Here is an 11,913-nt window from a genome sequence, read left to right as displayed (position 1 = left end):
TCGCGAAGCCTGTTACGCTGGAGTATCACCCATGACGAGGCTGGTGGTGGGGGGCCTCCCCAGGGTCGCGCCGGCGGAGACGCGACTCCCAGAGAGGCACTGTACTGTAATTGTTTGCTTGTTCGATACCTAATCAGGTAAAGTATGACCAACTGCGCGAGCCGGCGGCAACTTTCACTCGACCTTTAGCCAGGACGCAAACACTGCGCAGCCCCGTTATGTCGTCTTTTGACAATGTGAGAAAATTCACGTATCGGAAAGTTTCCAGACGCATCGATTTAGAAAATAGACGTGTTCGCCTACAACGTGACAACGCCGCAAGAAGAATTTCATAATTGTATACGAGATAAACTATATCTTGAGTGTCTTGTCAACAAAATAACTCGTCACCACTGGATTCCTTGGAAAATTCACCAGGGCCAAGTGTCATTCTTTTCGGAAATTTTACAATTTCACCATAGTGATTTGCTTTGCTGCCAAATTATGGGCAAATTCGTCTATTGAAAACCACTGCTCACGTCGAGGCTGATAATGAAGACACATAAAACAGCCATGTTTGCGGGCGAATGTTAGGTTATCGCTATTAGGTATATATGTTTGAATATTTGCACCTCGCTCAGTCACAGGAAAGCTTAATATTCATAGACTTATCTTCTCTTTTGTCGAGGAGCCTAGCTATACGGTATAAAGCATTCCGGTAAAGCTGCAAAAGAATACGGGCAACAAGAAAACGGTAGTCACCATGTTAAAGCATAGTTCCGTTTTCTTCTTCCCCGCATTCTTCTGAATTTAAGCATTACAAGAATGCTTTATTCAACAACTGCCACTATAAAAAAAAATCGAGAGTAAGTTTACTCTTGGAGGGGACACAAACGCTCCTTTATCTCACCTGGATAAATAATTTACATTCCCATCGGGAGGTAAATTTAACCCAACAATACCGGTGCTATTATGTTCTCGTAGTATGGTTATCGCTTTTACCTACCCACCCACGAAGATTAAAGTGATATTGCATACCGTTCAGATAGACAAGAATCCCACATTCGCTTAATACAACTAGTTGAAGTCAAGACTTAAGGCTGAGCTTAATTTCACAGAATTAAACGAAAAGAAAAAAGACAATATCATTGATTTCGGCTTTCCAAACCAAATAAAACAAGAAAAACCAAAAGGCGATATACAACAGTTAAATGATTCAAGGTTACATTTCGTAAATTTCTTTACTGATACAGATGGAAAATATGAAAAATTTTCAATGATATGCCAGAGGGCTGCCGCCCCCTGGCCCCCGCTTAATTTTTGATACATTTTCCAACATATATTCCAAGCTTCTTTCATTTAAATCTCCATTAAAATGTTATTACTGTTTAAAATGCCAGGGGGCTGCCGCCCCCTGGACCTCCGCTTTTTTTTTATAAGAGTGTGTTACCAACATTAAATCGTGAAACTGAAGAATTTTGGTTCATTTTTGTAAACATGATAAATACAAAAAAACTTTATCAATTAGCGATCGCTTTAAATTCTATGACAAATTCAGAGAATATTATACATTATTATTCTTTAAAAAAAGTAATATTACGATCACTTTTATAAAGTGCGGTGCATTGTTTACAAACTCCGAACCAACTTCCATAGGTTGGCACTATGTGGGGTGATTTGGAATGTTTACATTCTCGTATCACTCTACTCCTTAAAGCCTAGGCTGAGTATCTAAATTTAAGATTCCTATTCAGATTCAGTTATCCATATAAACTGGCTCAGCCAACAACGCCCACCCAGGAGGGTAAAAATACTCCTTAAGAGGCATCGAGTGTATGTGAATGTAAAAGAGTGATCCGTTCTCCATCCATTGCTACTTCAGCGAGTTTTACCATTTCATTTCGGGCCGACAGGACTGTTTCTAAATCCTTTCGGTTTCCGCAATTAGTTTTAAAAAATTGGACCACGGTAAACAAAAAACTCGGAATCCGAGGCGTGAAAAAATTGGAAATTTTAATTTTTGAGGCAGGAAATCGACTTTTAAGGCATCCTCTCGATTTCGAGCATCCAAAGCCTGATTTAGAGCCGCTCTGCTCTGATTCCGAGGTATGGAGCTCGTAATCCGGGAATCGTCTCTCGAAATCCGGGAATCGTTTTTCGGAATCAGGTTAAAGGTGACTCGGTTTTAGAGACACGTTTACCCGATTTCGGGATCGGTAGCTCGGAATTAGGACAACATCGGAAATCGAGATTTCCGCCTCGGCGTCGATCCCGAGGAGAGAACATGCCATAGCAGCGGCCATTAGAGTCACCGCCACACAAAACGTACGCGAGAGGCTGACGGGACCGTACTCAACAAGGCGTCGGACCACCGTTAGATTTAAACTAATTATCTGCAACATGGTTGACTTTTATGGCAAGCTGTGATCGTTGTCGGTTTCATAGTGAAACAGACTGCGTAAAATTAATTGTCAATGTCTCTGTGATATTTTCATTTATTAGAATAAAAAGCAGATTTTGTAGCGGACGCGCTTACTGAAACGCCATCTAGCGGCCATCTATCGCGGGCTTCGCGTCTAGGGGGCCGGGGGCAAATAAGAAAGTGATTGGCTCTGGGTGGAAGTGGGTTGCGTCCGTGCAGTAGTAGTCCGAACCTACCTCTCCTCCCACGATGCTACGGCTGTCACGAATTTGTGGGAACTTTGCTGCCAGTGTGTTGCACAGGTAGACGCCCCCCCCCCCCCACAGTTTTACCAAATGTAATATAGATACCTTTATACAGCCTTACACAATTGACTCTGTATACAAATTTACTGTCAATGTTTTTTCACCCGGGCTTAAAAAGAAAAGTATGCGCGTTTTGCTTGAATCTGCACGCTCATTTGCTGACCGGCATACGAAGGTCGTCGTTGACCAATCAGCGTTCAAGCGGAAACAGATCGGGCAGTCATGCTTTTCTTCTTTAGGTTCCGACTCTTTTGCAGCAGAATACCCTATTTACGTGTGTTGGTGCAATGGGTAATTCACCACTCAAGTAGTAATTTTGATTTGATACATCATAAGAAATGTACACCCTATCGCGGGAAATAACGTTTTAAATCTGAATTACATACCAGAGGGAGAGATTTGTCCACACATTGGTGAACAAAATTATCCTTGGTTTTTAACAGTGTACCTTTCCTTGTCTGACAGGTCCTAATTCCAGCAGTGTCGCGGGGAGTATGGCGTTCTCTGGTCATCTTGCTGCGGTCGTGTGGCATGCTGCCAGTCAGTGGGCCAATACTTCGGCCACGCCCTCTCGGCTGTCCAGTAGCCCTTATCGTGGGAGGCGTCGCCTTCTTCTTCTGCAGCCCAATGTTGTACTATTCTCAGTATAAGCTGGCTGGTGCGTACACAAAAAACTTCATGTTCCCAAGATTGATTGGCTGAGCCCTAAAATAAGGTAAAGTAAAAAAAAATCAATAGGGCGAAGACAAGCATTCGTTCGGTAGTGGCTGATCAGTCCGGCTTGTCCATTCCGGGCTAACCAACTTTCCCATAACATGACCAGAATAAAAAGAAGCCCAGAAAAGGGAACTACTTTTATCTAACGTCTCTGTTTTCATGTTGTATCAATAAAAGTAGAATCACTAATTTGATTTTTTGTTTGTTAGCAGCGAGAGTACAACAGTAATGAATTTACTAACAGTAGTTTTGTTATTTCCTGTTGGCATTAGTTTATGTTTATTAGTGATGGTTATCGTCTGCTAATGCTTTTGAGTATGGCTCCAAATATTTTTACCCCCCCCCCCCCATAATTGAATTTGCTAAGAGTAACTGAAGTAAATGTTATCAGATAAAAGCGGGGGTCCAGCCCCCTGGCTTTTATATTTTTATTGAAATTCCTCCCCATATATCAACCTATATCAGCTTTGTTATCGCTTGGATTAAAATAAAAAGGGGGAAAAACCGTAGGTAGTATAAATGCAAGAGTGCCTTAGCTAATAAAGTTTTTTTTCTAAGAAATTGCTTAATTCTGTCAAACAGTTAAGAAATTATGGGGCGAAGACTACGATCATTATGATCTACCTAGTATTTGCTGTGAGTCGCAAACTAAGCGAACGGAATCTATGATGTACGAATCTTGTTTCCTATGATGACGTCATTTGAACCCTACTCGATATCTCGAATAGAAACAAAGAATATCAGTCTATAAGAATCTCTTGTTTAGTTGAGATATTAGAAAGACTTGTTCTTGTCTGTGTCAATGGGTACAGCACTTTATTTTCTGTTACCTTCTGCTGTGGTTTTGTTTATATAGTTTCCATGGAGGGTGTCCTTGGTGTTCTTTGGGTCGTACGTGACGCTACGAATCGGTTATCGATAATACTGCGGCGAGATGCGATGTGCGAGTGGGTGCACTGCATGTCCCTGTACTGTCTTCGGCATCCACCGAGTCCCAGAGCCTGGCGCCGACTGCTGCTTGTCGCTATGGTAAAAGGGTCCCTTTAAATGTGTTCACCATTCAGTATGAGAAATGGAGCTAGGCGCTGTGGCCTACATTCCTCTCTATGCTTACACTGCAACTCCGTGTCTGTCTCAATTGGGTCTCAATACCCCTCCCTTTGTAAGTAAATGTACCCATCTTTTGTAGAAAGGTGAAATATTTATAAATCATGACTGCTGGTGAATTTAAACTTAAGTCAGAAAATTGGCAATGGCTTACCCCCTTATCGTGCGGCAAAATGTTTAATAAAATGTTGTACAAAAATAATTTAGAACTGAATTAATGTCAGGTCGTGGTGACTTTAAAATAGCTGTTTACAGTTGGCTGGCTGGGTTGTGTCTTTTCATGTCTTCATTGGGTTCTAAATTCTCCAGTATACGCTGAGTCTGGAAAAAGTAGAACTCTCTTCAGAGTAGCGACAGGAATTTACCCTGTTGTACTGGAGGTAAGTTTCGTTTGGCCCTTAACCAGCTTACCTGACGGGACAGCGGCACACCCTTTTGTTAACATTTGCCGTTGTGTCCCTTTGTTTTAGATCTACCTCCTTCTGTTCTTAGGGCCTGTGGCTCTGACAACGGTTTTAACAGCCGACCTTGGTCATGAGTTGGACTTAGGGCCTTCTCAAGTCATTTTTCATCAAGACGAAACACCTTTAGATGTACGTGAGGTTTTTTGGTGGTCTGCCTTTTAGCTGGGAGTGATACATGGAAATGGTACTCGCTGAGCGCCAGTAGATAGCCTTCTACTCCTGTCATTAAAAATCCATTTCTGTGTGCATTAAACATACACGCCTCTACCACGGTAGTTTGACGAAGATCTCGGAAAAGTGGTTTCAAATTTTAAGGGTTTTTTGGGTGTTAAAGGGCAAATTAGTTTTTCCCCACGGTCTTGGTGCTTAACTATAAAACCTTTCATTAGGTATTGTATACTCAAAATTATTCCCTAAAACTCTTGTCACATGAGTACAACGCATTCTTCTCACTCAGATCGTGGAATCCGCGAACATTTCGGATGGCCAAAATGGAAATCAGCAAGAAATGGATGAAGCTGGTGGTCCCAAACTCCCATTTTCCCAGGAACGTCAGTCTGGTGGAACTGGAAGCGTGCAAGGTAAAATGGAAGAAATACAGTCATTGTTCCTAAATTCGGACATTGTGCCGTATTTCACTATTGTCGCCTCCCCATCCATAATGCGTCGACAGAATTCAACTTCTATAGGTTTGATGGAAAGGTAAGACCACCAAGTTTCCATTTCTGTCAAAAAAAAAAAAAAATGTGTGAGTAATATTACTTCCTCCAGAAATTCCTGAAATTTGTATTTCTAGCCCCCCAAATCAGGCGTTTTTAAATGTGTTTTGCAAGAATTTGGGGCTCCGAACAGTGTAAGCCCGGGTTATTCTGACCACAACATATTTGAAACTTTGTACTTTTATCTACAATATGACACCAAAGTTTTTGATTTTTCGTCGCACGGTTTAGTTTTGGGAAGCGGTTTTGCAATGCGCCCTAAATTCGGACATAGGCTTTTACATGCAAAAGTGACTACTGTCCGAATTTAGGGCACATTAAAAGCGATCTTTAAGCAGTTCTGGCGACTAAACTATACCAGATAAGAAAATTTGCACGGTAGGGTAAGGTCAAATTTTTTCATAAAGTTTCTATACCCCCCCCAAAAAAATTTCACTTTTCATTATTTTTCAGAGCTGTCCGAATTTAGGACGCATTTGTTCCTAACTACGGACACGATTCAAACAGTCCTTACCCCTATACCGTTAGCGCGAAAAAATATTTTCGGAGAGTGGTAGATGCGTCTCGACGTGGGGATTCTACAATCCCCAGCGATTTTTTATATTTCAAAAATTCTAGATGTCAGAGGCGTTTTGCCTCAAAAACCGTCTGAATTTAGGGATAATGACTGTACATGATGACCCCCGAAAGGGGCGTCAGTTTACACGTTGAAGCCCACGTGACCACACGTATCGGCACAATAAGCCGTAATTGGGACCCCCCTTGGGACTCAACGTGTTAAGCGAGTAAGTCTGAATACCGAGCTTTGTTTTTCTATCGTTTTTGATTTGGTCCAAGATATCATTGCTGGTGGCGTTCCAAGCTAACATCGTGTTTGTGGATGGATCGAGGGATGGATACAAACACTGAACTGCAGCGTCGTAGTAAAATTTGCCTTTTCCCGAATCAAAGTGTGAGCACTTACCGAAACTGTTCATGTCGATAGTCCCACTGTTTCAGCTGCCTCCAGGACAGCTTTTACCATGTCACGTTTCAGGACTCCCGTTGTTACCCGTAATGTTTTAGTGTCTGTTGTAGACGGACTGGACTACACCGTACTAGACATTTCCTGGAGTTTATCCCAAACAGGAGCCGAGCTCCCGCCATCGGCGACCGAACCGCATCTAACACAACGGGGCTCCTTTTGCTTGAAGTAACTCCTCTCATTTTTCTCAAATTTGTATAAGAGACATCGCTTTAAAAGATGGAAAGGATATCACCTACGCAATTATTTTTTCACCTCTTTATTGAGTAAAACAAGAACTGCATAAGTGGCGTGGAACAGTTGCTTATTTTCTAATGATTTTGCTCATACCCCTTTGTGGACCATGCAAGTTATGAGCGCATTTGTCTTGGACACAGGTCATACTGGACATGAAGCGTAGGACAAACTCGAGGGGTCCCCCACTATTAAACCCGTTGTGCGTGAGACAAAATACTTGCAAGATACTCGCGAGACTCACGGTAACTCACCAAATACTCGCGAATACTCACGTTAACTCAAACTCCCGAGTACCAGCGAGTTCTCGCCTAACTCACTGCTCACCCAAAAAGCTTGTGACAGACGACACAATTTAGACGAAACCTCCATACGAATACGCTAGAAATTACAATTTCGTAATATTATTAAAAAATCACTCGAAATAATCACGATTTATTTTGCACCAGTGTATAGGCTTCTGACTAGGGTTCTCACTTTCATATGCTTGCTCGGGTATGTACCGGGTGGACGGGTCTTACCGGGTAACAGGGGCGTGCCCAGATAACCGGGTAGACCCGGCGGAACCGCGCCTGTAGAAAGGCAATTTTACATACCGGGTCCAACCAGGTTACCCAGTAACACCTGTTTACTACACGGGTAACCGCAGGTCCTGGTGTTGAAAGCTTTATTACTGTAAAATGACTGTATTTGTGGACTGTCAGATTTAGAAACCAACAACTTCTGGAGATGGGCTAGATGCAGGCAGCGTGTTCTTCACGACTTGGCGTGTACGGCGAACTCACACGTATCAGCAATGATACTAGCTTTTGTAAGTTTCGCAAGTCTCTGTTCAACGCAATGCCTCCTAACGACAGAGTTCGATCTTCAGCGGCACGGTTACATTAAGTTTGATCTTTAGCGGACCGGTTACACAAAGTTCGATCTACATTCCGGCGGTTTTGCAGCGCAGCCTAAATCTATTCATATTCTCGTCAATATTGCAGATAGAAAAAAAGAAAAAACTGCTTTATATTTGTAAGCGATCAAAGAACAACATACTCCAAAGAAAAAATTAAATGCTATCGCAACAAGAGGTGTAAACTTGCGACTCCCGCGAGCGGCGAAAAGCAGATCGAACTTTGTGTAACCGTACCGCTGAACATCGGACTTTGTGTAACCGGGCCGCCGCAGATCGAACTTTGTGTAACCATGCCGCTGAAGAACGAACTTTGTCGTTAGGAGGTATCGAACGGCCAAGACGATCTTAAAACAAGCAGGCCTGCCCTTCCTTCAAACGGACTTTCCCGCTTCAATAAAGCATTCCGGTAAACCCAAAATGCAGAAGAATGCGAGGAAGGAGAAAACGGATATCACTATGCTTTTACATGGAACTTCCGTTTTCTTGTTCCCTGCATTCTTATACATTTCAGCTTTACCGGAATGCTTTATTCGCTCCGCCGGCAACTCCGATCGGCAGGGGCCTGCAGCTAGACCCTAAACTCACTATTCGTTTTGATTCTGAATGTGCTGTCCTAGGGGGCGGTACTCGCGATTTGAGGCCCCCTAAGACTTTATATTCACTCAAGGAATCCCTTTCTTATTTTTATCAAAACAGCGCTCAAACGGCGAGAGAGCGAAACGGTCGTAATTCTAGCCCCAAGGACTTTCCTGTCGCGATTTACCCATCGCAAGTTCATAATTAAAACACAGCAACAACAAAACTGGCACTTACCCGTGATCCTTGGATAGCCTCAATCACGCGGTCAGGGCCGGTCAGGGCAAAGCGTTTTAAATTACTCAGTGCGTTTGTGCAATGTCTTTCTTAACAACCCATGTTGCAGGTGGTGCTTCACTTTTACCACTCAGCTTTTGCCTGTTCGCACACTATCATTTCTGCAATTAACGAACCTAATCTTCGCTGGAAGCTTGCGGTACCAGTGCTCCACATAATATGCCGCAACATTCTATTCATACTCCTTTGTTGGGTGGCGCAGCGCGCGAATAGCGAGGTGGGTATTCACAGTCGGTGGCTAGCAGATCCTTCCTCTTATTGCTTGAACCTTTCTAAGCGGTCGCTAGCGGTGATCGGATTTTATTCCCGTGCGTCGTCACGAGCATTATGTCTCGAGGCCGCGCGCCCGCCGGGCCGGATCCAGGCACCCGAACTCTCAAACCCAAAAGGCATTCTTAACCCCGGCGACTTCCCTCCTGCCACCCCCAGATTTTTTTTGTAAAATACTATCGAAGTGAGCACTTACATTTCATGGGTGTTGCGCCATCAAACTTGCCGCAAAATTATTAATGAAACAAAATGTACATGTGATCGATTCAGGATAGAAGTTAAATACTCCAAAGAACAAAGCATTCTGGTAAAGATGGAACACGGAGGAATGCGGGGAGCAAGAAAACGTAAGTCACTATGTTCATGTACAGTGATATCCGTTTTCTTGTTCCACGTTTTTCTTTTCTCATCTTCACCGGAATCCTTTCTTCCGTCAACACATAAGACTTTATCGTATTCTTGTAGCACACGAGGCTGTCCGAGAGGGTGCAGACCTATCTTGCCAAGTCATCGTGTACACCGACTGCTGGCCGTAGAGAGGTAACAAGGGAGGTTTTCATAACACGTGACAGTGCCGTTGGTCGAAGGATCCGGACAAGCCAAGCGCTGGATACGAGGGGAGAGGATAGCGCTGGTCTGTCAGCCATGGCTTCTAGATCCGCTCGTTCGCTGGCAAATGGGCAACAGGGAAACATATGTCACCGACTATTCAATATTTTTGAAAGAAACTATTTACGTTTGTTACAGATGGAATTCTTAGGGTTCAATGTGCGAACACGACGGAAACGTTTTAACATCTTGGGTTTATTTTTTCTAGATTTAACTTTTTTGAAGACGGTTCGTTGATTGTACTTAAAGAGTTCCCCACAGCAAATACTTCTTTTGTGTGATTATGGTGTTGACTTTTTTAAGGTCTTCGGTGCGATTCTTACGTACATAGTCGTGCTGTACCAGTTTGGAGCTTCCTTTTCATCCAATAAATCTGAATAAATTGTGTTAATGAAGTAGTGTGTTTTACATACACCTATTAACCGCTATCTTGCCTACCCTCTTTCTCCAAAGGAAGCCAAGATCCTCGTGTTAAAGATGAGTATGAGTTTGTTACCCGGCCGAGTATTAAACCATGCGTCAGAGCCCTATCACACGTACAGAACCCAATTCTTCACAACGGTTGTAGGAAATAACGGGTGTATACAGTTCTGACCGTACCAAGTAACATAGTCCAGATAGAAATTGCTTCATCTTCAACCGTATGATTACACTATTTCATGTCTTGAGACCAATTTAATAATAAAAAGAAGTTACAATGTACAGTTTGAGCTGTGGATTTCAATTACATGTATTTAAAAAGTGCGCGCTTATGCTATGGGATGTTATATTTACTGTCCTTCAATATGCTGAGCGTGCTAAAACACCAGCGAGAAACAGCGGTATCACGACGATGACGGAAAGCGCCGCGTGCGGCTCGACCCCCGTACCGCCACAAGCCAGGTCCAGAGCCAGCAGAGCCACTGTGAGCACTGCGCGCAACGCTCGGGCCGCGAGTGTCAAGCGGGTGTGCAGATCTGCGATGTCCTGCACTGATAACCGAACGCAAAGCTATTACAGGACTTCTCCAGGACGCTGTCCTCGCGTCTGTAAATGCGACATGGCTTAAAACATGGTATTTCGCCTGTTTTAAGTCGGATCCTAAGAACAGTAATGCATCCTGAACTGTTTTCTCCTTGACGCTCACGGGCTGACACGGCCGAAGTTCTTTGACCCGCCAGCAGGTCCGCGACTCGAGTTTAAGACCTTATCGTCAGGGACGAAACAGTTAAAGAAGCAATGCTGTTCTTTGGACCCAATTCAAACTAGGTGAAATGGCCTATCATGCCGTAAGTTAACAGTTCATCTACACACCGAACCCGGCACATCAGATTTAGGAAAGCAAAATAGAGAAATATTAATGTACACGAAAAGAATATGTCAAGAACCTGCACTAGAGTTGTTAACACACCCCTGCGGTACAGAGAATGATTGTTGTTAATTGGTATAAGTTTATTGATGTTTTCTATTTATTTACTGTTAACTCTCAGCAAAAGGGAGGAATTGTATGCTACTGGCACCACTGAAGCTCGTTATTTAAGGGACTATGACTCCCTAAGAAGTCACGTGATTGAGACTCAATAAAGCTCTTGTCAATCTGAAGTGCATCGTGTCAACATGTATCACCTGCTCCCACACCAGACACGACAATAGCGATCAAAACAATGGCAGTACATAGCCAGGCAACTCTTTGAGTTCAAAAACAAAACTTACTGAGCTGCATGAGATAAATGCTCTTATCCATTTAGATTCGCAGGAGTCCCAAATTCGCTTCTGCACTGTGAACAGAAAAATTGTTATCGGCTTAACGATAGCGAAGCTCCTAACACCGTCTGGTCGGAAAAGAACTTTTAGTCTGTGTCTGTTACTCCACATGATATCAGAAGAACGATTTAAAGTAACGACTTAGAATTTTTACAGTGTTTTTCAAGGCCCTGATAATATCAAAAGACAAGTCGCCATTGAAGGGGGGTACCGTATCTTGAAAACTGCTCGAGATATGCGTCCAACAAAGGAGGTAATGGTTAAAAACTGTTTTAAGAATGCATTTTCAAAATTTATTTTACGTTATGATGTGTGACCCTTCAAAGGGCAATTCCAGAGAAAGTGTCCGTGCGTAACGGTCTTAAAACTCGAGGCCTGGTGTGGGCGACTGACAGACATTGGCGAGGCACATGAATGTACGCGCAATGTCGCATCCAATGGTCCCAGTTTCGAGGCCCCCGTCTGCAATATGTTGTTTTACTTCGCGTTAGGGTCAGGTCGGGGGAAAATGAGACACCTAAGAATGATACATTCGTTTCTCTTGAT

General features: G+C 43.2%; 1 protein-coding gene across 4 annotated transcripts in view; it reads left to right on the top strand.

Annotated features, from left to right (window-relative positions):
* LOC113216393 (uncharacterized) overlaps nt 1-10,294 on the top strand; it is a 101,070-nt gene extending 90,776 nt beyond the window's left edge. Inside the window, exons 1-11 of one of the 4 annotated variants that reach the window (XM_052277588.1) lie at nt 7-236; nt 3,172-3,364; nt 4,280-4,452; nt 4,776-4,910; nt 5,001-5,123; nt 5,452-5,575; nt 7,676-7,782; nt 8,795-8,962; nt 9,481-9,555; nt 9,763-9,852; nt 9,928-10,294. In XM_052277588.1, coding sequence (XP_052133548.1) covers nt 219-236; nt 3,172-3,364; nt 4,280-4,452; nt 4,776-4,910; nt 5,001-5,123; nt 5,452-5,575; nt 7,676-7,782; nt 8,795-8,962; nt 9,481-9,555; nt 9,763-9,852; nt 9,928-10,005 — 1,284 coding nt within the window. In that variant the 5' untranslated portion in view covers nt 7-218 and the 3' untranslated portion in view covers nt 10,006-10,294. Of the gene's footprint in view, nt 1-6; nt 237-3,171; nt 3,365-4,279; nt 4,453-4,775; nt 4,911-5,000; nt 5,124-5,451; nt 5,576-7,675; nt 7,783-8,794; nt 8,963-9,480; nt 9,853-9,927 lie in introns of those variants that run through there. The other 3 variants (XM_052277589.1, XM_052277586.1, XM_052277587.1) reach the window with 3 other exon arrangements.
* The last annotated feature ends 1,619 nt before the right edge of the window (nt 10,295-11,913 follow it).

This window comes from Frankliniella occidentalis, unplaced genomic scaffold (genome assembly GCF_000697945.3).
Source record: "Frankliniella occidentalis isolate FOCC.00 unplaced genomic scaffold, Focc_3.1 Scaffold11, whole genome shotgun sequence".
NCBI classification, from domain to species: Eukaryota; Metazoa; Arthropoda; class Insecta; order Thysanoptera; family Thripidae; genus Frankliniella; species Frankliniella occidentalis.
This window is presented reverse-complemented; position numbering and strand designations above follow the sequence as displayed.